Genomic DNA, 24,320 nt, shown 5'->3' with positions numbered 1-24,320 from the left:
AAATAATATTTCTCAACATGAAGTGAAGTTTGGGAACGGGAAGCTGCATATTTTGGATGTAAACTGCCATCTAAACTATATATTGAAAGAGAATATTGAGTAAATAAAGTACAATTAGCTGTCTGTGTGAGTACATGTATCTGTACATACATATCTACAATATTTGCTTGTAAATACATTTTATTTGTTTTTATGCATAAGCGCATATGCATGTTTCATGATAAAGATGTCAATAAGAAAATAATAAATAAGGAGTTCTTATGGATCAGTTGTTTCAAAGAAAAAGCAAATGGCCACTTTTACCATTTCCAAGGTTTAACTGTAAAAGTTTTTGGGTCCCGATGAAATCAAAATGACAGTGTAATGGGTTTTTTGCTATAAAGCTTATTTGCTACATGTCAAAATGAGCTTATACTCGGCTATCAGGTAATGCTGAAAGAAGATGAATCAGATAATAAGCAAGGCATAAAAGCTAAGTGCATATATAGGTTATATTTTGGGGGGGGGAACTTTCATCTGTTTCTTTGATATTTTCTAGCTTTTCTATTAATGTAATAGTAAATTATACAGTTTATTATAATTTATTAAAGAATGTATCACATTATTCTATTATTTTTTCTGCCATGTGGACAGCAGACCAATAATCACCAAATGAAAGACAGACTATGTACTTCCCCTAACTAACTGGGAAGACTTCTTATGGCATGATCATGAATACAGTTGTGTATCTGGGCACTAGCACTTCACAAATAGCAATATAAGAACTATAGCTGTAACACTACAGCACCAACTGCATGTGTCAGCAGGTCTTAGACACTGTAACTAATAAGAACAGTGAATTTCTTAGAAACCTTATTTATTCAATGCTCAGTGGCCTTACCAGAGTGTTGGCTTCTCACAACTCATTGTTCAGGCTCTATATCAATAGCACTGCAACTCTTACCCTTACAGTGATGAAGTTAGCTTAAATTTCCTCTTCATAAAATTATTTTTTTTTAGCTATCTTTTTAACAACAGTTTGTAAAAGTAAGCAATAGGCTATTACGTTTTTGAAATCTTTTCTTTTACAGCTGACTGTGGAGGGCCAGTTGAACTCTGGGAGCCAAACAATACTTTCAGCTCTGAAAACTTTCCAAACAATTACCCTAATCAAGCTTCTTGTAAGTCATTCTTCTCCAACTTTTCTGAAAAAAGTTTAGCTATATAAAAAGTAGGCATACTAAATCTGCTTTCCTAAGTCAAATGCCATCAAGCAAAAAAATCTAAGCTATATACAATGGGATCTTTTGACTGTGGCTTTTAGCAGAAGTTAAGGGATCATGTTCCAGTTGATTAAAAAGTGATGAAGACCAGCATAATCCTTTGGAATGGGTTCAGACAGGCCAGTTCTGTCATGCCTATTATGTCAAATATCTTTATGTCAATGTAACAACAGACAAGGTGCTGAACATCCCCATTTTACCATTATACCTCAACATATCTGCCAGGTTAATGTCATCATCTCTTCTGTTAAATAGTTAAGCTTTTCTAGGGCCAAAGAATGTGTGTATGCGTTTTGCAAAGGATCCTCTCTTTATAGAGTGTTTCTTAACACACTGGTGAAAAGTATTGATGATCAGAGGGCAGGAGCATCTCCCCTATGAAGACAGGCTGAGAGAGTTTGGCTTGTTCAACCTGGAGAAGGGAAGGTTCTGGGGAGAAATTATTGCATCCTTTCAGTACCTGGAAGTTAGAGAGGGACTTTATATAAGTAGTGATAGGACAAGGGGTAATGGCTTTAAACTGAAAGAGGGTAGATTTATATTAAGTATAGGGAAGAAATTCTTTACTGTGAGGGTGGTGAGACACTATAACAGATTGCTCCAAGAACTGTCAGATGCCCCATCCCTTGAAGTGCTCAAAACCAGACTGAATGGGGCCTGGAGCAACCTGGTCTGGTGGAAAGTATCTCTGCCCATAGCAGGGGGAGGGTTGGAAATAGTCTTTAAGGTCCCTTTCAACCCAAACCAAGCTCTAAGAAAAACATCGTTACTGTACTGATGCTACTTGATATAGATTAAGCTACAGCTGGCAAAAATTAAAATGTTATGAGGTGGTACACTATGTGCTGTTGATGGATAAAACAAGGAACAGAACTCTGTCATTACTTGTTAATGACATGTTAATTATTTATCACTTCACCTTTCACTAGAGAACTGTGTTGTGTTGCTAATAACAAAGGTTGTAATTTTGTGTTTCTGTCTCATTTGAGTTATAGCTGATTTCCAGGTATTAATTTCACAAGTTCCCAAATGAGATTCCTACTACTGAGAAAATGTTTTACATTCCCTGAACAGATTATAAAACAATTGGGTTTGATTTCTTTTTCTCTTTTCTTTTCTTTTCTTTTCTTTTCTTTTCTTTTCTTTTCTTTTCTTTTCTTTTCTTTTCTTTTCTTTTCTTTTCTTTTCTTTTCTTTTCTTCTTTTCTTTTCTTTTCTTTTCTTTTCTTTTCTTTTCTTTTCTTTTCTTTTCTTTTCTCTTTTCTTTTCTTTTCTTTTCTTTTCTTTTCTTTTCTTTTCTTTTCTTTTCTTTTCTCTTTTCTTTTCTTTTCTTTTCTTTTCTTTTAAGATTTTGATAGCATCCACACTTACATAGATTAAATATTGTAAAGCATAGTCTCAACAGAAGGAAACACTTCTACTCTAAAAACAACATCTCACTTGAAAGGCAGGCTTCTGTGACTGATTATAGAAATTATCTTACTATCAAATAAATCTTCAGTGACAAGACTGTCACATTTTCACAGTTACAAAAGAGTTAGCTTTGCTGCTTTAGGGAAACTCACAGTTGTAATGAATGGTAAAAAAATGCATGGGTGTGTCTTAAGAACCTAAATACAGTTTTCAAAAGTGTTTTAGAGATGAGAGTCAATAGAATTTTGGGTCTTGACAGCATAAGTTGCTTTTAAAGATAAGATTTAGTCTTCTATATCTCTTGGATGATCTTAATAATTTAATACAGTTGTGTTTTTCCCCCAAATCCTTCAACCAGAATTATTTGTAAATGCAACAGCTGAAAAGATGATTTTTTATGTGTGTGTTATTATTTTCTAGGTGTGTGGTACTTAAATGCTGAAAATGGAAAAAACATTCAACTTCATTTTCAGTTTTTTGATCTGGAAAATGTTTATGATGTAGTTGAAGTCAGAGATGGCAGAGGACCAAAGTCCTTACTTTTGGGCAAGTAACAGCATAGCATACAAAATTAACATAATCAGACAGCTAGAGCAAACTGTTGGAAATAACATAAAGGAAATTAACTCTCTAATGTTATTCAACATTTCTTCATATTTTGGGATCTCAGAAATTAGGAGGAAAACTTGAGAAAACATAATCTATGTGACATCATATTTCCTAAATGTTTGCACACACTTAGCTTTCTATGCAATCCAAACAAAATTAACTTCTTCATAAATAAGCTTGCTCATTTGTGTGGACAAACAGAAGCATAATCTCTTAGATGAACCTTACTTTTTTATAATGTTATGTCAAATTTGGGGTTTAGCTTGATCATTGCAGTCTGATAGCAGTTGTGTTTGGGGGAATAGCTGTATACATGGGGTAGTAGTACTTGCTTTTGAACCCAAAACATTTTGAAATACATAAGAACAAAAGTAGCTTAAATATATCCACGTTCTCCTGGAGAAAAGCTGTATATACAGGACAAGACCCATGGCCAGATGTCTTCTCTACAACAAATCAGATGACAGTAATCCTCCTTACGGACAAATCTACAACGAAGAAGGGATTTCTTGCGAACTTTACTACTGGTTACCATCTAGGTAAGCATATGAACCCATGTATTTAAGAGGTTATACTGCTGTTCAAAGACATTTGAGAAAAAGTGGAGAGTGGAAGTTGACCCTCAGTCCTTAACAGAAATATGAAAAATTTAAAGAGAAAAAGCCTGGTAGCTATCCAGCTGTAATTTGCTTTCTAGCATGAAAAGTGACATTTTTGTTTCTTTATTGTAACTGGACCAATGTCTGTATCCTATGAAAAACTGTGTAATATTATGTGAAAAAATGACTCACTATTTTGACCAAAAGCTATTCAAATGTTTAGAATGCAAATACAAACTGTTCTGTATACAAGCCCCAGAAAAGAAGATCACTTTGTGACTCACTTGAGGATGTCACTAATGTGTTTTTAAATGCATTTGTGAAATATTTATTATCAATTACATCCACTAGAAAAGAAAAATGTACATGTAACTCTGATTAATGTTTGCAATACAGTCCTCCTTGCACCTTCAAAAGTTTGGTCCTCAGCTTGTGAAGGATCTGAGAAGAGTTAGTCTTTTAAATATTTGGACAGCAGAGTTTCTAGTCCCAGCCAGTCCCCTTCTAAAAGTCTCAGGTTTTGTTGGGGACTGCAATTAGACTTGACATACATATAAGTAATACAGCAATCAGCTCTCCAAAAACTTGCAAAATGAAGCCAAACACTAAAGTACATGGGACAGCAATATGCTTAGCAGGACAAATACACTAACTCTATGCCAAATCTTGTTGGAATTATTTAAAAGCTTTGTATTACCTCTATGGAAGTCTGACAACGGAAAAAAAGAAAAGAAAGAAAAAGCAGTATGTATTCAGACATGTGTGAAATACCATTTGTTTACATTAACAGAAAGTCAACAAGAATCTATACTCTCTTTCATACTTTAAACATCATAAAGGCAAGTGGCTCCCAGCATGTTTAGCCAGCTGCATCTTTTGTATGGATTAACAGCAATATTTTTCTTAATCTTAAAAATAAAAATATTAACTATTGATTTATCTTTTTAAAATCAACTACATTTAATCCTGCTGTGAAAGACTGAGAGGTAGATTTATACAGACATAAGACCATTTTGCTGCTTCTTATTCCGCCTTCTTATCACATATGCACAGTCCAACACTATGCCTTTTTTTAGTGGTTCAGCATATTTGCTGAGCCAGCTTTGCCCATATTTTGTTGTAAAACAAAAATTAAACTTAGCAGACTTCTCCAAGTGGCCATTGCCAGTTCTGGTTAAATATATTAAGAAGTTCCATTTGCAAAAGAATGATGCTTATACATGATCTTTTCAGCCAAAGGACAGAGACTATTATCATTAGCATGCAGGCCCAAGGGTAAAAGGATTGTCAGTAAATAAAGTAATTTTGAAAAGAAAAGCAGATTTTTCCTCATATTTTAATTTTCTATGAAATATTGATTTTTAAAAAGGAAGCATAATTTGAACATTAATAGTTTTGGAATGTATGGAATATAATAAAAAACCCTGACCAATAAATTCTACAGAAAATCTGGCGTCAGTTATGACCACTGATATTGTGAAAATTCTGGTTAAGGCCTTTTATAACCATATCATTTTGCTTCCATATTGTACAATAGGCCATACTGTCTGATGAATGAATCATTTTAGATTGATACTAAAAATTCAGAAGCAAAACAATTACCTTGCTCTAAATGAGATTTCTAGATGTTTAAATGTTTCAGTTAGTAAGTCCAGGAAGGAAAATAAAGAGAATAAACAATTTTTTCTACAGAATTTAAGTTTATGACTCTGTGATTTCCTGTAAATGTATGCAATGGAGCCATTAAAAATACACTTTGGCCTTGGAAAAAAAATTAACTTTATTTTTACTCTCTGTTTGATCTGCTTTTGTTACATAACTGATACTGAAGTAGCTTAATCCTACTTATGTGAATGCTTTTCTCATTCATTCCTGTTACTTTTGTCTTTTCCACCTTTCTTCCCAGGCAAGTTCTGAAAGGAGATACTTGGTTTCAATGCCTCTTGTATGTTTGAATTAACATACTTTAAGGTCTCAGAACCTTAGTGAAAGTACTCAACATCTGAAACTTGAAACCATTTGTCACTTTTGACAAGATTTGGCCAGGATTTGATTTTTCTCATCCCTCCAAAATGTATTACATGTAACAGAACATTACTAATGGAGCAATATTAACTAAACCAGATGCTACAAAGTATAATGCAATAGAGTCTACTCTTAATTAGCTTCTATTTATCTCAAAATAATCTTTATTTTGAAAAAGGAATGGATAAGAAAGGAAACCAAAGGTTCTGTGTACTCGACTTTTCTTTCAGGTGAACTGTATGATCTCCAATGAACATCAACCTTTTTTGCAATTACCAATTAAATTTCCTTTCCTGTTTTCCTTCAGGAGCTTGTGCAATTGACGAGCATCAGTGTGGCAGTGGGGATTGCATACCATTTCATAACCTTTGTGACAACCTACCTCAGTGTGAAGATGGCTCTGATGAAGCAAAGTGCAGTAAGGTTTCTTTCAAAGAGAAGGAGTGCATGTGTATTTAGCAGGAATTATGCAGGAAAACATCCACAAAACCTCAGAAAGTGTAAACTACTGCAGCTGCATGCAGACCATGCCAGTTTACGCAGTAGTAGCTCATTGACTTTGTTGGACCAAAAAAATAAGGTTGCTTTTCTGAGAGAGTGTATATAAGCTGATGAAGATATCTGGAAGAGGTAGGAAGTTCTCTGTCCTTAAAACCGTGTCTGCTTATAACATCCCAAAATGAGATGAAAACTCATTACATGTTTTCCTCCTGTATCCATTTTTATTCCCAAATTCTATCACTTTTTGCTGTAATTAATTTGAGTTTCAAAGCAGTATAAATTCTGCAGTGAAGTTCTATTTCTTGATGGAAATTCCCAGACAGTCTTGTGAGTGTGAAGCCAAACTACAGCGCATGGCACCCTCCAGCCTGCATAGACTTCATCTTGTGGAAACACTGACGTAGGATGAAAGGATGGTACAGCTGCAAAAGCACCATCCATTGTAGGTGTGCATGTTGCTACAAGCAGACAAATGGATGATGCTGCTTAATCCCTGTGTAAAACTGTTACTTCCAAAATGTAGGTGTACAATAAGTATGTGACCTCATATCACATTACATGGAAATAGCATTCTCTCCACAGTAAGTTAAATGTAAAACTGACATTAAAAGCATGTTGGGCCTAGCACAGAAATTTATATTGATGTTTCTGACAATGTGGTGGTTCTGGCAATTTATTATGAAGCAGTAAGTGGGCTTTTTAGCTTAGTACAGCATCATCTTCCCTTGTTTCAAAGAGGACTGCTAGGGACCAGATAGATCCTTGGATGTATGCTGACAATTCTCATTGATTTAAACATCTTTTACATGCATATATAAATGCATATGCAAAAATTATATATATATATAAAACCTCATATATTTCTGTATATGACCTATATAAATATATGTACACATATGTGTATGTCCAAAGGCACAGATTCACTCTTCACAATAGAGCAATTAGCTATTTTGTTGCAAAGATAGTCTTCCTTTAAAATGCATGAAATAAAATTGACTTCAGCTGCTTCTTAAGCAAAGAAGACTTGAATGTTTTTTTTCCAGTCATTGCTAAAGAAGAGATGAATAAGGTAACCATCACCCAAACTAACATGATGTACATATTCCCAAAGATTTATTTTGCCATAGATTGTCTGTTACTTCATAACAAATTACCTCACATTAAAGAACTGGGAGAATTGTTTCCAAAGTCTCCTTTAATTCAAACTCTGGCTGAATCAATTTAAGCCTTAAAATAAAATAAAAATTCAGTTAGACATCTTCACATCGAATCTCTTCAGTGTCCAAAAGTCTTGCTCATTTTTCTTGATCCAATTTCAATTTCTTATGAGAAGTGACAATTTGAACTAGATAAGCTGATGTTTTCAAATTCTAAAACTTCTGAAACTTCTCAGGAACTGCAAAGAAAATTATAACTTTTCCCTTGCAAAATTCTCAGAATATATGGCACTTGAATGAAGCAGTTGTTGAGTGCTAAATAATTCTCTTACTCCTTACTAACAATGTATTTGGAGAAGAATATGGATCTGATGAGGAGAAAAGGAATTATAGTTCAAGCAGAAGAAGAGAGAAGGGGTGTCAAAAGAAATTTGGAGAATTCTTGTAATGTGGAGATTTTGAAATTTTTCAAGACTGCTCAAAAAATTTCTTATGACTGAGGGTTACCATTGATTAATCACTATCAGCTCTTTCATTCATGCACTGTGGATGTCAAAGAGGTATTCCTAACAATCTTTTTTTTGTTGTTGTTTTTTTTTTTTACTGTAGTGGATATGCTTCACATTTTTGTTGAAATATTTTGATGGCAAAAGGTTTTCTGGACAACTGACATTTAACAAATGGTTTTCAGGGAACTTTTATTGTTTGTGTGTGTGAGTGTGTTTTAACTAAAGCTTCAATGAAAACAGTGAATATTCTCAAAGCAATTGGAACTGGAAAATCTAATTTTTCTGTCAGCTCTGGTTGTAACCTCATTTCCAATCAGTTTCACTAAGCATCGTGTAGTTAGAGCTTCACACAGTATCTGAAAATTACATAGTGATAGCTAAGAAAAAACATTGGTTAGAGTTGATGGAAAATATACTGTTTATTGTCTATTTGTCAGGCATTTGCAAAATGCAGGGTGTGAAACCCTCCTGTGGCAGAAATATAGAAGGAGATAGCAATAACATTTCCTTCCTGTGGGAACACAACATCTTGGAGATGCTGGGTTTCTTACCATTGAAATGTATTTTAATCTTTTTCTTCTTTTTTTTTTTTTTTTAAATCTGTTTATATTACATTTCTGCTTGCTTGGGCCAGGAGGAGCAATGGGGGTGTGAAGAGGGAGGGTCATTTACGAGCCAGCTAAAATGCTTCTGTCCATTTTGGTCTACAGTGAGATTGTTTAATGGTTCTCTAAGCACTGAAGGGCTGGTACAGGCCAGGATTGGGAAGACATGGTACCTGACATGTGCAGATGGTTGGAATGAAATGATTTCAGATAGTGTTTGCCAGCTTCTGGGATTCGGGTGAGTGAAAATATTCATTGTCTTTGTAACTTATTTGCAAATTTGTTTACTCTGCATATTGGTGTTTTCTTCATCATTTTACTGGTGTCTTTACCATTCAAGAAAAGGGCAAGTATATTTTTCTGTAGTAAGTGATCTGCTTGGTATGCTAACAACTTCATAACTATTGCAAACCCTATTTTGATGGCATTCATTAAAAGATTGATGACTCTGAATATGGCAGATTAGGCATGAGGATATATGCTGGAAAACACTGTGAGACTAATGTGGAGATATTAGTCTTTTGCACTTTACATCATCATTTTCGTCTTCACGTGTATGAGAATGACTCAAGAGTAAAGCTGGAGTAAGCAGCAGCCTTGGCTGTTCTGCCATCATATTAATATTCATTTTAAGTAAATTCAAGATAATCACTTGGGTATTCTGCTACTGGGTTCCAAATACGTTTCATAACTATCGTTAGACATGAGCTATTGGGAGAGCAAACTGTATTTCTCTTGAGGTATATTTCAATGGAGGACGGAAGTATATAACTGAAAATTCACTGCCGTTCACTGAATAATAAATAGCTTTCTGCCAGTGCTGACGTTTTTAGGGAATGTCACTCATCCAAGTAATAATCAAATTAAATTCTAAGCTTGCAATTCATTTTGCTGGGCTCTGTCCAAAGTAGGATGCCTGCAAATTCCCTTCTGATAAATTAATTGTAGAAATCACAGAATTAGGACTCAGAAAAATATCCAAGTGCTATTTGAAAATACTTTAATCATTAGATGAATGTGTGCTGACTCGTTGTTTTAGATTATTCCCTTTGGGTAGGTACTGCATTAATGTAAATATCAGATACCCGCATACACAAATCCCGGTTGTAATTTATGTACATTGTGATCTCATTTACACACGCATATAAGAACTAATGACTAAATGTTCTAGTCAACACATTGTCCTTCACAGTGGCCAGTAGCTTTCTTCCTCTAATTCTTTCTCCCCCCTGCCTAACTCTTTTCCCTCTATAAATTCTGGACAATAGTAATTTTGTAGTCTGCTGGTTTCCTTTCTATTTTTATATTTGATAGGCTTCAGTGAACTTTGTCTCCTATGGTACTTTTATTACCTTTCAAAAATTACTTATGCTTTTGTCTCCATAACATTCTGTGTCAATGCATTTTAGTGTGTATCTATAAAATAGATACACTTATTGAAAAAAACCCATTCCTATTAAGTTTCCTAGTTACTTCTTTTTAATTCAGTTTCTCAGTTTATTACATATTTTGATTGTCAAGAGAAAGTATTTTTAAACTGAAATTGCATCATATTGTCATATCCTGAGTGCTACTGTTGTCACTGGTCCTACAGTCCGGGATAAAATTCTCATATATACAGCTATATAAAACCCCTGTAAGCATCGTGCTATTTCTGCCTTCCATGAATCCTCCTGTAGCAGCACATTTATTAATAACTGTGACACAATATTTATTACTAAATGGATGTTTATAATAACAGGTCTCAAGTAGGGTATAGCTCATGCACCTATACTGAATAATTACCTAAAATCATGTTTGTTAAAGAAAGAAGCTAAGGCTCATCTAGGACAATTTACTTTTGCACAATTGCTTATACATTTGCTAGTTTCATTTACTGTTTAATTCATGAAAAGGACTAAAATGGTAGGACTCCTCTAGTATATCCTGATTATGTAGCTGGGCTAGAAAGTGCAATGTTCCACACAGATTCTAATACATCACACATGTGAATCCTTTTGCCTCCATTTTTCAAATACGTGACTGTCACATTTGTGGTGTGTGCTATACAGGAAGCAAATCTGGAGGTATGCCTATGTGTTCAGCTACAAAATATAGCTGAGGCAAATCATTTACAAATATTTTTAATGAGTCTGGGGTGCCAGGTGCACAAATTGATGCTCTTGAGAAACCTGAACAAGCTCCTTTGCTCATCGTAGACTTGTAACTGTGTGCATCTGACAACACTTAAAATCTGAGTATTGTTAGGATCGCTTTTCCTTGAACCAACAAAATAATAACTTGAGCTTTTCAGAATTATACTGGTGTGGTGTGAAACAAGCTTCTCTCTCTGGAACCAGAGCCATCCATGTGTTTATTGAATTGTACCTGGGAATGGGGGTAGACCTTGCAATGTTGCCATATCCAAAAGTCCAACAAAGACTGAGAGTATAGGCCTTGCTCCCAACTCTGCAGTCTATTTTCTTCATGAACTCACAAAATTCTTGAGAAGGAAATGAGTTCATTAGAATAAAAGGTTTTGCTTGAGATTTCCAGGTCAATTAGATTTTCATCCTCCCCACTTATGAATTGTCAGTAGTAGCTACATGCTAAGCTCCTTGTGGCAGCTCAGAAAATCCTGTCTTTGGCTGTCAGACCCAGGTTCTCCAGTGTGATGAGAATAAAACATAGGGCCTGAAAGTGGTAAGAATGATTTCCAAAAATCTATGCAGAAAAATAAATAAATAAAGCTGATGGATAAATTAGGATAATTCCAGTATTTGAAGGGGGCATATAGGGATGCTGGGGAGGGACTTTTCATTAGGGACTGTAGTGATAGGACAAGGGGTAATGGGTTAAAAATTAAACAGGGGAAGTTTAGATTGGATATAAGGAGGAAATTCTTTCCTGTTAGGGTGGTGAGGCACTGGAATAGGTTGTCCAGGGAGGTTGTGAATGCTCCATCCCTGGCAGTGTTCAAGGCCAGGCTGGACAGAGTCTTGGGTTGCATGGTTTAGTGTGAGGTGTCACTGCCCATGGCAGGGGGTTGGAACTAGATGATCTTAAGGTCCTTTCCAACCCTAACTACTCTGCAATTCTATGATTCTATAATAAACAGATAACATGGTCTTACTGTGCTGTAGAGCCAATGAGAACCATGTGCTCAATATAAGAAAGAACCGGGTACTCAGAGTGTTTGGGCTGTGTTTGTAAGCATTGAGATCCTAATAATTTGGTAACAGGTTTAATTTCATTTCAGCTGTCACCAAGTAATAATGTGTACTTTGACCTGAAAGCCAAAGGAGGAATCTCAATGATTCTTTTTGAATTTGTAGGTTCAGAGCTTCACTTAGGATCAGACATTGCCATCAAGCTTGGCTTACACCCGTTGTTTAAGAGTCTTCATTTCAAACCTGGAAAGTATAGAGAAATTACTTTTATTTATAATTTGCAAATTTTCATAAAAAATTGGGTGCATTCAAGCATTTAGAAAACAGCAGCTCTTCATATGAATCTTTGTGGAAAAAAAACTTTAATGCAAAAGAAAGTGTTCATTATTTGTAACTTGCTACTATTCTTCATTGTTTCTTTTACTGTCAGAAAATCAGCAGGGGAAACTGAAACACTGCTGCAAACATCCCACAGCTTGATAACTAAACAGTAAATTACAAAATGCATGATTGTATTTTCTTCAAACAAGAAATGTGGGGCTTTGTTGTTGCTTGTTGGTTGGTTTTGTTTTTTTTATTAACAGAGAAAAGAATTGTAGCTATCAGACAGCTGGACAGTTGGACTTCTAGCCTTATTCTGTATATTTTTTTCAACATGGTACCACACCACCTGATTCTTTCCCAACATTTGCTACTTTTTATTTTTCCTGAACACATCTGAGACTGTTAAAGAATGAAATCATAGTGATTCATGCAGTATTTAGGTACATGAAGACCAATCATATCTGAGACATTTAGTAACAGATATCTCTGTGCAAGAAACTTCTAAGACTATTCTGTATTTTTTCTGTAAGTTTTGCCTAGTGAGCATGTTGAATTGAATGAGGGTTCCTGAACGCCTAGGCTAGTGTCTTAAAAGACCATTTGTGTCACAACCTGCAAGATTTCTATAAGATCATTTTTATTAACAGAAATTAAAAAGCTGTGGAAACTATATTCTTGTTACTAAACTGAATATCTCCAAAAAAAATGTTTGATTTCTTATATTTACAGAAATGCTTAACTCTCATCATTTTCCAATAAGTTAAAGAGTAGCAGGTTGATTTAGTCATTCATAAAGCTTAGAGATTTTGATTTCCAGTATTGTGGGCTTCAGCGCACTAAGAAACCAAATGAAATTATCAAAGGTTTTCTCAAAGAAAGGGCTTAGATTTTATTTCAGAAACCTTAATAAAGCCCCTGTGGCTACAGAAAAGCTCAGAGAAGTTCCGAACTGTAGAACAGAAATGTCAGCATTAATTTAAAAAAAAAAAGAAAGAAAAAGAAAAAGAAGCAGCATGAAAAAAGGTTTGCTCAGTCTTTGCTGCAAAAAAGACCAAGAAAGATGCTGAGGTAAGATGAGAGATTTTCATAAGTATTGTTAGGCTGGTGGAAGCTATGAATTGGAAGGTTTCCTGGTATAATGTGCCACGGAAAATATAAGCCAGCAATATTCATAAATGTACATACGCTAAGCTTTTCCTGGTAGCATGTTCATTTTTTACATTGACAAAAGCTTCTGCTTACTAACATTCTCAAGAAACAACTTGGTGCTTTTTTCACACATTTGCACTTTTCATACATCAGCGATTAGACTGATCTCAGCAAAGTTCCTTATAGTAGAATTTCACTTCACCTACCTGGGTTGTCACTTTACCACTCTCCGAGACCATTTAAAAGTTTCCCCAGGGAGCCCCAAGATTCCAGGGTAATCTCTGAAGTACGTATTAGTGTTTTACATTGAAAAAAATCTGTACACTAGACTAGAGTGCCCAGACTGTCTATATATGTCTATATATCTAGAGACAGAATTAAGTGGACTTTGTCATTTCTAGGTTGAGCAACATTGCAATAATGGCTTTTCCAGTATGGTGGGTCACATAGCTCCCATAATGCCACAGCGGGGCTATTGAGCATCTCCTTTCTCCTATGTCTAGTCTTACTCTTCATACACAGCAGATTTGCAGGCAGATTCTGGACTTCATACTTTACAGGAGAATGAAATGTACTGAAGAGAAGGTACTTCCTGGGTAGGCAGGTACTCTCTGTGTATTCAACCTGCACAAATGGTTCTCTTGCTCCTGAGATATGTTTGGCTAAAGAGTCAGATGGGAATAGGCTGTTTCCCCCCAAAAAAAAATAAATTAGTCTGACTGCATTTATAATCCCCCCCAACACACACCCCACCCCACACCCCCACACCCCCCTTTTCTTCAAGAGAAAGCAAATGTTTCTTGGGTATATGTTCCAAGCTGGTCATATGCAGTGTCATAAAGTATATGATGCTGAATGTGCTATAAAATAAATCTGGGTATGGGTTCTAAGTGTAAAAAAAAAAAAAATAAATCTCAGCAATAGTACACAGAACTCTTCAAAGGCTGTTCTTCCAAACAACAAATAGTCAAGGAATAGCCCCCCACTTCAGAAGAACTTTCTTGTTCACTAGCAAACATGGTATGCTTGACTTATTCCCCAGTTATTTTATTTCAACCAATCCTTAACTCTTGAAACTCAGCTTCTAAGGAAGGTAGCATTTATTCCATTAGATTCTTATTTATATAAAATACAGCTTAATTTCTTCTCTAGACATAGATATATAGTATCGATGTAATTGCCCCCTCAAAAAAAAAACCCAAAACTGTGATATTTCAAGGCTCAGCTATTTCTGTTCTGTTTTGCATACTGAGTTTTAGCTCCATATATGTAAGAATTGGTACTGCAATAATTTTGCAAATATTCCTCCACATAAAAATATCTAAAAATATGCATGTTTGTCTTTCCCTTCCAGGGATGCAAATGTGTCGTCGACAGTATTATTCACTGCAGATGGCCCATTTGTCAACATTGACAAAGCAACTAATAACAGTCTAATATTTACAAAAAGGTGGGTAGAGTGCGGTTTCTTCCTCATACAAAGAACAACTTAAAGTGTGGTGGCAATCATTTATACACTGATTTCAAGCTGAAGTTTATCCAAGAGTATCCTCTGTATGAGGTCTGGACCATAAACATATCTAGGTTTTATTCTTTTTCTACTACTGAATTCTGTGTAACATTGGGAAACTCTTTCTTCCCCCTTCCTTTTTTGAATAATTAAGAGAGGTACTTGCTACATTTTTAGCTATCAGTCAGTACAACCTTATGTGAAGTCTTTATATATTTAATGTGGAAGCAATAAATACTGCTATTTAAAAAACCCAACATTTCTTATCTAGAGATCTCTAAATTATAAATATATAATATAGTGGGAGAATTAAAATGGAGTGGCATATGCCCATAGTTACCTAGTAGTTGTCATACTAGGTTCATCAAGGCATTTCTTGAAATACTGTCACACTCTATACTCCATTGACGTTATTGGATTTAGGACTACGTGTGGATTGCTAAGGTAAGCAATTAACAGACAGGTATCTTTATTTAGGCAAATTGGTCCCACTCATAAATGACTTCTGAATGTGTCTCCACCTTTAGATGTGGATCATTGTCATGAAATGAACTTTAGCATACTGTCAATTATATTCTGATCTCTTTCAGTCCAAATAACACCTGTAGTGATTCTGAAGGGTCGTACAGACTTGTAGTTTCTTGTAGATAAAATGAAAATGTAATGTTTGAACAGGATTATATTCTCAGGAAATTCTGGAATTTACCTCCAGAAGCAGAAAGGCTTGCCATCCTCAAATTAAAAAGTAAAATATACACAATTACTTCAATTACTGTCTTTCTGCTTATAGGAGGGGTTATTATACACATTTTTCTGGAATCCTACCAAAGGCACTGAGGTAGAAAATTACTGCCTAATTGCTAAAATGCTGAAAACATGTTGAGGATGGAACGAGTCTGTGTTCTTTCACATTTCCTTTATAGACATACCATGTAGTAACGAAGCAGGAGAGAATTCTTAATTTTCTATGCCATGTTTTATCTATAGTAAAAAAAAATATTTTTAAAGAGATACAGTTTATGTTCTTATTATAACCTGTTAATCCTAAACAGTTCACAGTATCACAGTATGTTAGAGATTGGAAGGGACCTCAAAAGATCATCTAGTCCAATCCCCCTGCCGGAGCAGGAACACCTAGATAAGGTTACACAGGAACGTGTCCAGGCGGGTTTTGAATGTCTCCAGAGAAGGAGACTCCACAACCCCCCTGGGCAGCCTGTTCCAGTGTTCTGTCACCCTCACTGAGAAGAAGTTTCTTCTCAAGTTTAAGTGGAACCTCTTGTGTTCCAGTTTGTACCCGTTGCCCCTTGTCCTATCATTGTTTGCCACTGAGAAGAGCCTGGCTCCATCCTCGTGACACTCCCCCTTTATATATTTATATACACTAATAAGGTCACCCCTCAGTCTCCTCTTCTCCAAACTATAGAGACCCAGCTCCCTCAGTCTTTCCTCATAAGGGAGATGCTCCACTCCCTTAATCATCTTAGTTGCCCTGCGCTGGACTCTCTCCAGCAGGTCCCTGTCCTTCTTAAACTGAGGGGCCCAGAACTGGACACAATATTCCAGATGAGGTCTCACCAGGGCTGAGTAGAGGGGAAGGAGGACCTCTCTCGACCTACTAACCACCCCCCTTCTAATACAACCCAGGATGCCATTGGCCTTATTGGCCACAAGGGCACAGTGTCGGCTCCTGGTCACCCTGTTGTCCACAGAAGTTATCATTCTCACTGGTGGTGAAAGTATTTTCAACTAATGGAATATCATTGCAATCTATTTTTTTCCTCTTGAGTGGATGGCTAAACCAGCATTGCCACAAGAGATCTTAAAAAGTGGTAATGATCTAAAGATGTCTTCTGTTAATATCTATTAAACACTAAAAAGTGATTAATTCAGGAGGAAATGGAATAAGTTCATTTATCTTAGATGTACTTCTGTTGCAAAAATAGGTATCTTCTACCATGTTTCATCTGGACAGCTGGTAGGAATCATTTTACAGGGTGAAACTGTTAGAGATTCACATACTTTTTGTACATGTAATGAATGGTAGCAATATCATACATACTGATAATTAAGAAAACCCCAAATTCATTAAATTATAAAATTTATTTCTCACATTGTCTTTGGTCTTTATTCAAGTGTAACTATCGTTGAACTAAAGGAGGGCACTTATATGATAAAACTTGAAAGCTGTGGTGGTAGAGACAACAAAACTGCTCTCTCATGTCCTTAGGCAATGTATATCCTTGGCAGAATAGTTTTGTAACAGGGAGAAATCCTTCCTTGCAGATATATGTGAGCAGATTCCAGAGGTATAATTGCTTTTGTCAGTCCTAAGTGAAGATCATACTCTCAGATTTCCCAGCTATACCAAATTTCTGACCAGCATGCTGCTTCTTAGAGAGCACTCTGAGAGGCATAAAGTAATTTCTACTAAAGCAATCAGTAGGTACTGGTGGTGGGAAAAAGACTCTCAATACATGTGACTCCCTGTTTCCATGTAAAAAGAAATGGGGACAAATCTGACTTATTGGATATTATTTTGGTTTGTTTATGCATCTACCTAAGACAAAACGTAGGATCAGATAAAGAAGATAATACACAGTACCAACCATTCTTTTAGAGTTTATGGGAGGAGCTTGGTCAAAAGTATTTAGTTCCTATGTTATGCAGAAAATTGTATTGATTTCTTGTGGATTTATGCATTTCTGGTTGTCCTCTTTGATGTTTGTCTTACTACCAAGGGATACCCTTATGAAGTCGATATAGACTTGACTACAAATTGTAATTTGTTAAATTAGTTTAAAATTATGAATCTATCTTGAAGGGAAAAATTGCTTTTTGTGACTTTCAGGGCTGGAGGCATATCTCATCCTTATGCCATTGTAGCGAAGATTTAATTGCGAATGTGGGGGGGGTGGTTACAGTTTCCACTTGTTCTTCTTGCACCACTATGCCATTGTGAAAATGCTGGGTTACATCATACATTATAATAAAATTTTACAGCAAACATAATGAGGGATATATAATACCTATAATATCTTCCCCTTTTCTATTTAAAAATCATATAAGGATGGATATTGTAAGCTAGCCATTGGCAGACTTTTTTTTTCCTTTGATATATTTCTATGTGTATCAGATTTAAATTGCTAGTACACATACTGTCTGAAGTGTTCAGATTCATTACAAGTTATGAAGATAATCTTAAAACCTCCGGGTATCAAAAATGCTTGAGTAGTTTTGATCTGTGATTGACTCTGTGGTTGACTCTGGCTTTATATCTCTGCTAAATAACTTCTAACCTTTTAAATGCAGCTATATATTTTACAGTGCATTATAACCTTAGTAAAGATACAATGATATCAAACTGTCCTCTTAAATTCTTTGGTCACACTGATCTCTAGTGGTAAGGTATTAAAAACATCTCAAAATACAGAAAAAATACCACAAACAGTTACAATTTAATTGAGAATCTGTCACAGATGACTCACTTCCCTAAAAAACAAGGGGTGTCTACTTTTGTTTTTGTAAAATATATGAATTCAGTGTCCATTGAAGAGGAATATGTACATACAGTACAATATATAATGTTGTGTATTTATAATTATAATATAATTAAAACTTTGGATAAATTTATTTAACAGTTATACTGATAATGTATTTATACAGAGAAGTGTGTAAGTATATATATGCTTATAGACATTTATATAGAAATGTGTATGTATGTATACTTGACAGTCATATAGTGTTTGTTGGTGTGCAGGTATCTGTGATTTAATTGCATTTTCATTCTAGAGAATTCTGTTTGAACAACTGGGTGGTTCATCTGCAATGCAACAATAAACGTAAGTAGACATACCCCAGGAATATTTCACATAGAAATTAAATTGTTCAGTCCATAAAGCCTAATGTTTATAGTTTGAATTGAAAGGTTAGGGAAGGGACTATAAAAGCTATACTCGTAATGATATAAACACAGGAAAATTTAAAGTCTTTGCTTGTTTACAGTGTTAAGTATACACTAGAGATGGTACTATTCTGAAAACACATATAAAAAATCCAGAAGGTCTGAGGAAATAACACGTCTAAATCCAAGTTATAAAGTTGTATCTTGATTTCTGCTATAAAATCTCTTTTTTTTTCCACAGTAACAATATTTTTGAATAGCAGTTTCGATCCTACAAAGCCAATTTTTCCAACAATATTAGCTAGTCTAATAAAACATGCTATATCCCCCTAAAAAGCTGCCTTTTTTATTGTTTATTTTTAGCTTGTGGGAAATATCTGGTAACTCAGAGCTACGGAACAAGGATTGTAGGTGGAAGTGATGCCAGGAGAGAGGCTTGGCCTTGGATAGTTTCACTCCATTTTAATTCCAGACCTGTTTGTGGAGCTTCCCTTGTCAATGATGAATGGCTGGTGACAGCAGCACACTGTGTATATGGGTAATGTTTATTGTACTCTGAAGCTAACACATTCTGATACTCTCACAGCATTCAAGTATCCAAGTGGTGGACAGTTGTCAGTAAGGCTGGGTTAAAGTATGACCTGAGCTATCGATCAATCCTGTATAGAGCAAAACACTCTTTCAAAGGATCATACTGAAATCACTGTGGTGTGACACTTTCTAAGGCATTCTTCTAGATGTTTACTTTAGCATGAAATGGATATAAATTCACAAGTGCTGCTTTCTCTCCAATGACTCTAGGGAATCTTTCCAACCAGCTGAGACAGACATGATATCCATACCATGTCTTTTTTATTTTAATGATAATGAAACATTTATTGTGTGCAGGTTCACTAACGAGGCATCATATTATGAATAATTTTTTTGCACCAATATAAAAAATAAGCAACTAGCTCACTGTTTAATTACTGGTTTGAATCACTTTTGGGCTTAGCTAAAGGCTTCTTTACTTTCTGGTAAACCCTTAGTCCTTACTTTAAAGCAGAGAATCGTGGAAACTAAGCAGCATTTTCTGAACAGTGAAGAATTGCACTTTAAGTATATGGTATTAATACTGAGAATTTGCACTTAACCCATAATTAATGTGATCTTCCATTAATGAGTTGAATCTCTGCCAGTGATAGAAAGGATGACATCATATCTTAGAAAGGTAAACTCAGTATTGGCTGTTCCTACTGTACATTATCACAGATTGATAAGATTTACTGTGCATGAATCTTGATTTATGTCCATAGGCAATATTGGATATCCTCTAGATGGTGTTATTTGCACTATTCAAAGAAGTAAGAAGTGATGCATATGAAAATATTTTCTAGGGTTTGCTTCCATAACATCTATAATAAAAACAAGTGCTGAGGAAGACACCTAGAAAATGGAATAGCAAAAAAAGAAATATTAATATTCAAAATTACAGTTGAACTTTCACTATAAATAACTAAGTAGTAAGGCAGTGGAGACTATGCCAATACATTAATGATGCCTCATTGGCTGACAGGAGCTATATTCCAGAGAGACATATTCCACACAAAGACACTGAAATGAGAAGGATCAGGCCCCTCTTAGTTTTTACACAATAAATCCACACCTGTCTTCTTACTTCCTTTTCACAATATCACAGTATCACAGTATGCTAGAGATTAGAAGGGACCTCAGAAGATCATCTAGTCCAATCCCCCTGCCGGAGCAGGAACACCTAGATAAGGTTACACAGGAACGTGTCCAGGCGGGTTTTGAATGTCTCCAGAGAAGAAGACTCCACAACCTCCCTGGGCAGCCTGTTCCAGTGTTCCGTCACCCTCACTGAGAAGAAGTTTCTTCTCAAGTTTAAGTGGAACCTCTTGTGTTCCAGTTTGTACTGGAACTGACTAATAAGGTCACCCCTCAATCTCCTCTTCTCCAAACTATAGAGACCCAGCTCCCTCAGTCTTTCCTCATAAGGGAGATGCTCCATTCCCTTAATCATCTTAGTTGCCCTGCGCTGCACTCTCTCCAGCAGGTCCTTGTCCTTCTTGAACTGAGGGGCCCAGAACTGGACACAATATTCCAGATGAGGTCTCACCAGGGCAGAGTAGAGGGGAAGGAGGACCTCTCTCGACCTACTAACCACCCCCTTCTAATACACCCCAGGATGCCATTGGCCTTCTTGGCCACAAGGGCACAGTATCGGCTCATGGTCATCCTGTCGTGCACTAGGCCCCCCGGGTCCCTCTCCCCTACACTGCTCTCTAATAGGTCGTTCCCTAACCTATACTGGAACCTGGGGTTGTTTCCCTTAAATCACCTTTCTATTTTCACTTAAATGTCATTTTATCATCTTGACTTTACTGGCATTTTCCCAAGTGGGAGCTTGTAGTTTCACAACTTAATCCTGAACATTCAACTTAAATACTAGTAGTTTAGAACAAGATAACCTCTTGGTGTCAAACCAATTCAGTACAACAATCAGGCTGAAAACATATTTTTGAAACTATGAACCAGTTGATTAACAAATAGCAAACAATTAAGTTCTTTAACATAAAGGCAGCCTAAAAGTAGCATTCATATTGCAGCAAAAAAAAAATGCAGATTATATCATATTTTTACTTTTTTATTATTTAGATTAAAAAATTAAAGATCAGTTTTCTGAGTCTATGAGCTACAGCATTCCTAATGACATTTTATGCCTACTATTCTTTGGATATTCCATAATAATTTTCTACCTGGGACCAATATTAATTGCCTGGTGGGCAGTCAGCAATATTTTTCACAGTGTTTAAAAAGACAGAGTAATTTAGTTAATGCATTTTCCTCCTCTGCACTACTGTCTGATTAATTCTTCATACATAATGCATTATAAGCCTAACGTAAAAATCGACCATGTACTTCTAGAGTCTGGATATTTAAGATAGCATTACTATGCCAAAATTGTAAGCACTTCTGCTACATTCTATTTATTTTGACAAAATGTGCAAATGCTATGAATTACCATGAGGTTAAAAATTAGCATTTTACCTAACATATTTTTCAAAACTTTCATTAATCATTCATAATTGTGAATATTCCTTGCAACTTCTAGGAGGCAATTAAAACCATCTCAGTGGAAAGCAGTTCTTGGTTTGTATGACCAATCAGATATGACACAGCCTTCAACAGTAGTTCAAAACATTGACCAAATAATTATAAATCCTCATTACATGAAATCTACAAAAGATAGTGATATTGCTCTCATGCACCTGCAATACGAAGTGCAATATACAGGTGAGTTGTTCTTTTCCCATAAAGCAGATTTACTCTATTATACAAAACTCTGTGTTAAGCACATGAGGGTGATGGGGAGGTAGTACATTTTTTTTCAACCTAATCATTCTGGAGGCAGTCCAGTACTTCCTGGTTATCTTGCCCAGAAAGCAGGTTTGAATTAATGAACATTTTCTTATGTGACTTTATAAAAACCTGACTACAGGGAAAAGGTTGAAATGGATTGCTTGTTTCTTATTCACAGATTATATACAACCTATCTGCTTACCAGAAAAAAATCAACAGTTTTTACCAGGAATTAACTGCTCCATTGCTGGCTGGGGTACTGTTATGAGTGAAGGTGGGTCATTTGCTTGGAAAATTATGATAGGCATGAAGTCATGAAGGAAAGCTTGCTCCTGATTCCACAGGGGTTGCTGAAGTCAAATAATTTAAAGAGATACTCCCCCATATAAAAATTTGGGAACTATCCCCCTCCACTGCTTCTTCACCAAAGCAAAATAAATTATAACTTACTTGTTTAAAAATATATACATACCTAAGATAATTGAATCATGAAAAAAACCTTATTGCAGCCCCTTAGAATTTATGATGACAACTTTTCTCAACATGGAATACATACATCCTATTTCCAGGTATTGGGTGGGGGAGGAGGAAAATTAGTCTTTCTGACAATATGCAGTTTTCCCCAGAAGACAAGCACACTGACTGTATTGTGAAATGTATGTTCTGTTTGTATATCATATACTCCAGATTTGAAGTCTCTGTGAAACAATAAACATGCCATTTCAGTTCCACAGTTATTGTATGAATTCACTTCTACATTTTCAGAATAAAATTGCATTTAAAATTTTAAAAGTTTAAATACTCAAAGTTACATGATGAATAGTAAGGATAATCCAAGCTCCTAAACCCTTTATTATTCCTTATAACTCCCCACAGTGAGTTCATAGTCATTGATTTTAGTAATCCTGATTTAATTATAACCAAATTCAGTCCCATTACACAAGTGAAAGATAAGATTCAGTTAATGAGCACTGTTCAATCAGTGACTGTGTTACAGGCTTATAAGCAGTGAGCCAGTTTCCTGGTGCTCCATAGCATGCCCGGCACACTGGAACAGGAAAAAAGCCATCAGAATTCTGAGCAGGATGTACATATTTATTACAGCAGGTAACTGTACTTTGTATTTTCATCAGGTCCCACTTCAGATGTGTTGCAAGAAGCAGAGGTCCCTCTCATTTCAAATGAAAAATGTCAACAACAGATGCCAGAATATAATATTACTAATAATATGATCTGTGCAGGATATGACAAAGGAGGAGTAGATTCTTGTCAGGTAAATACAAGTGACTCATTTCATACTAGCATACACCACACCTCATTACTGAATAAAATGCTCCTTGATCCTCCAATCATTAAAAGCAGGACAATCACTTTTCACCAATGTAATTTCTATTCACAGTATTTTGCCTATTTGATACTCTATCAGGATAAAAGTTGAAAAGATAAAAAGCAATTTTTTCTCATCTTGACATAAACAGCCTTGGAGGGAGATAAATACGAGGACTGGAAATTTTCTGCACTAAGCTTTCACTAAGCCTTGAATAATTCCTCCTTAGTAATTCCATGAAGAAAAGGACATGCTTAAGGAAAAGCAGAGTACAGAGAAACAAATACCAAATAGACTGAAGTCTCAGAAATGCTTCATGAAGGGAGAGATCAATGATGATTTTTCCCAGAATCTGTAGACTCTGGAGACCTTGTGTAGGTAGATGCCACAGTATTTTGGAGAGGTTGCCTTTCTGCATTGTTCTCTTCCTGGGAACCTAGTTTTACCCATTCCAGCTCTGGTTAGAGCACATTGCTTCTCTTTGAGGATTTAGTCGGAGCTGGCTGTCACATACTTTTTCTTCCAACAATATGGAGTCTATGGCATGGAGACTGGCTGAGTCTCATCAAGTCTAATGAGGAACTCTCCCATGTAATTGCAACTGCCTTGCCCTCATGACCTAAGACTTCATCAGGTACAGTGGCTTTGGCTAGTTTAGTCTAGGAGTGTATGCAAGCCCAAATTTACTTGCCATTCCTTCAGCCTCTGTGGCTTTCCTCTTTCCTTTTTTCCTTCTGAACCTCATAATAAAAAAAATCAGCTTGGCACACAAGATGACATAGAGTAGAAGTGACCGGCATTGTGATCAATGACCATTCAACCATGAGCAAAGATGAACAAGTCCTACTAGTGCGTCAGCCTTTAGGCTGCTGTCACAGCATTTGAACATTTGCAGACACTCTAGAGTTATGGGCA

General features: G+C 35.8%; 1 protein-coding gene across 1 annotated transcript in view; it reads left to right on the top strand.

Annotated features, from left to right (window-relative positions):
* The window catches only part of TMPRSS15 (transmembrane serine protease 15), a 56,908-nt gene that overhangs the window by 31,383 nt on the left and 1,205 nt on the right, over positions 1-24,320 (top strand). The window contains exons 17-27 of the mRNA XM_061366716.1: positions 1,071-1,160; positions 3,095-3,220; positions 3,691-3,822; positions 6,215-6,325; positions 8,785-8,917; positions 14,656-14,751; positions 18,604-18,653; positions 19,079-19,253; positions 21,831-22,012; positions 22,257-22,352; positions 23,212-23,351. Coding sequence (XP_061222700.1) covers positions 1,071-1,160; positions 3,095-3,220; positions 3,691-3,822; positions 6,215-6,325; positions 8,785-8,917; positions 14,656-14,751; positions 18,604-18,653; positions 19,079-19,253; positions 21,831-22,012; positions 22,257-22,352; positions 23,212-23,351 — 1,331 coding nt within the window. The remainder of the gene's footprint in view (positions 1-1,070; positions 1,161-3,094; positions 3,221-3,690; positions 3,823-6,214; positions 6,326-8,784; positions 8,918-14,655; positions 14,752-18,603; positions 18,654-19,078; positions 19,254-21,830; positions 22,013-22,256; positions 22,353-23,211; positions 23,352-24,320) is intronic.

The sequence above is a fragment of the Neopsephotus bourkii genome, unplaced genomic scaffold, assembly GCF_033783945.1.
Source record: "Neopsephotus bourkii isolate Nb327-2 ecotype Australia unplaced genomic scaffold, CSIRO-AGI_Nbou_v1 NB_1350, whole genome shotgun sequence".
Taxonomy (NCBI): Eukaryota; Metazoa; Chordata; class Aves; order Psittaciformes; family Psittacidae; genus Neopsephotus; species Neopsephotus bourkii.
Note: the sequence above shows the minus strand (reverse complement) of the source record. Positions and strands in the feature narration are given on the sequence as shown.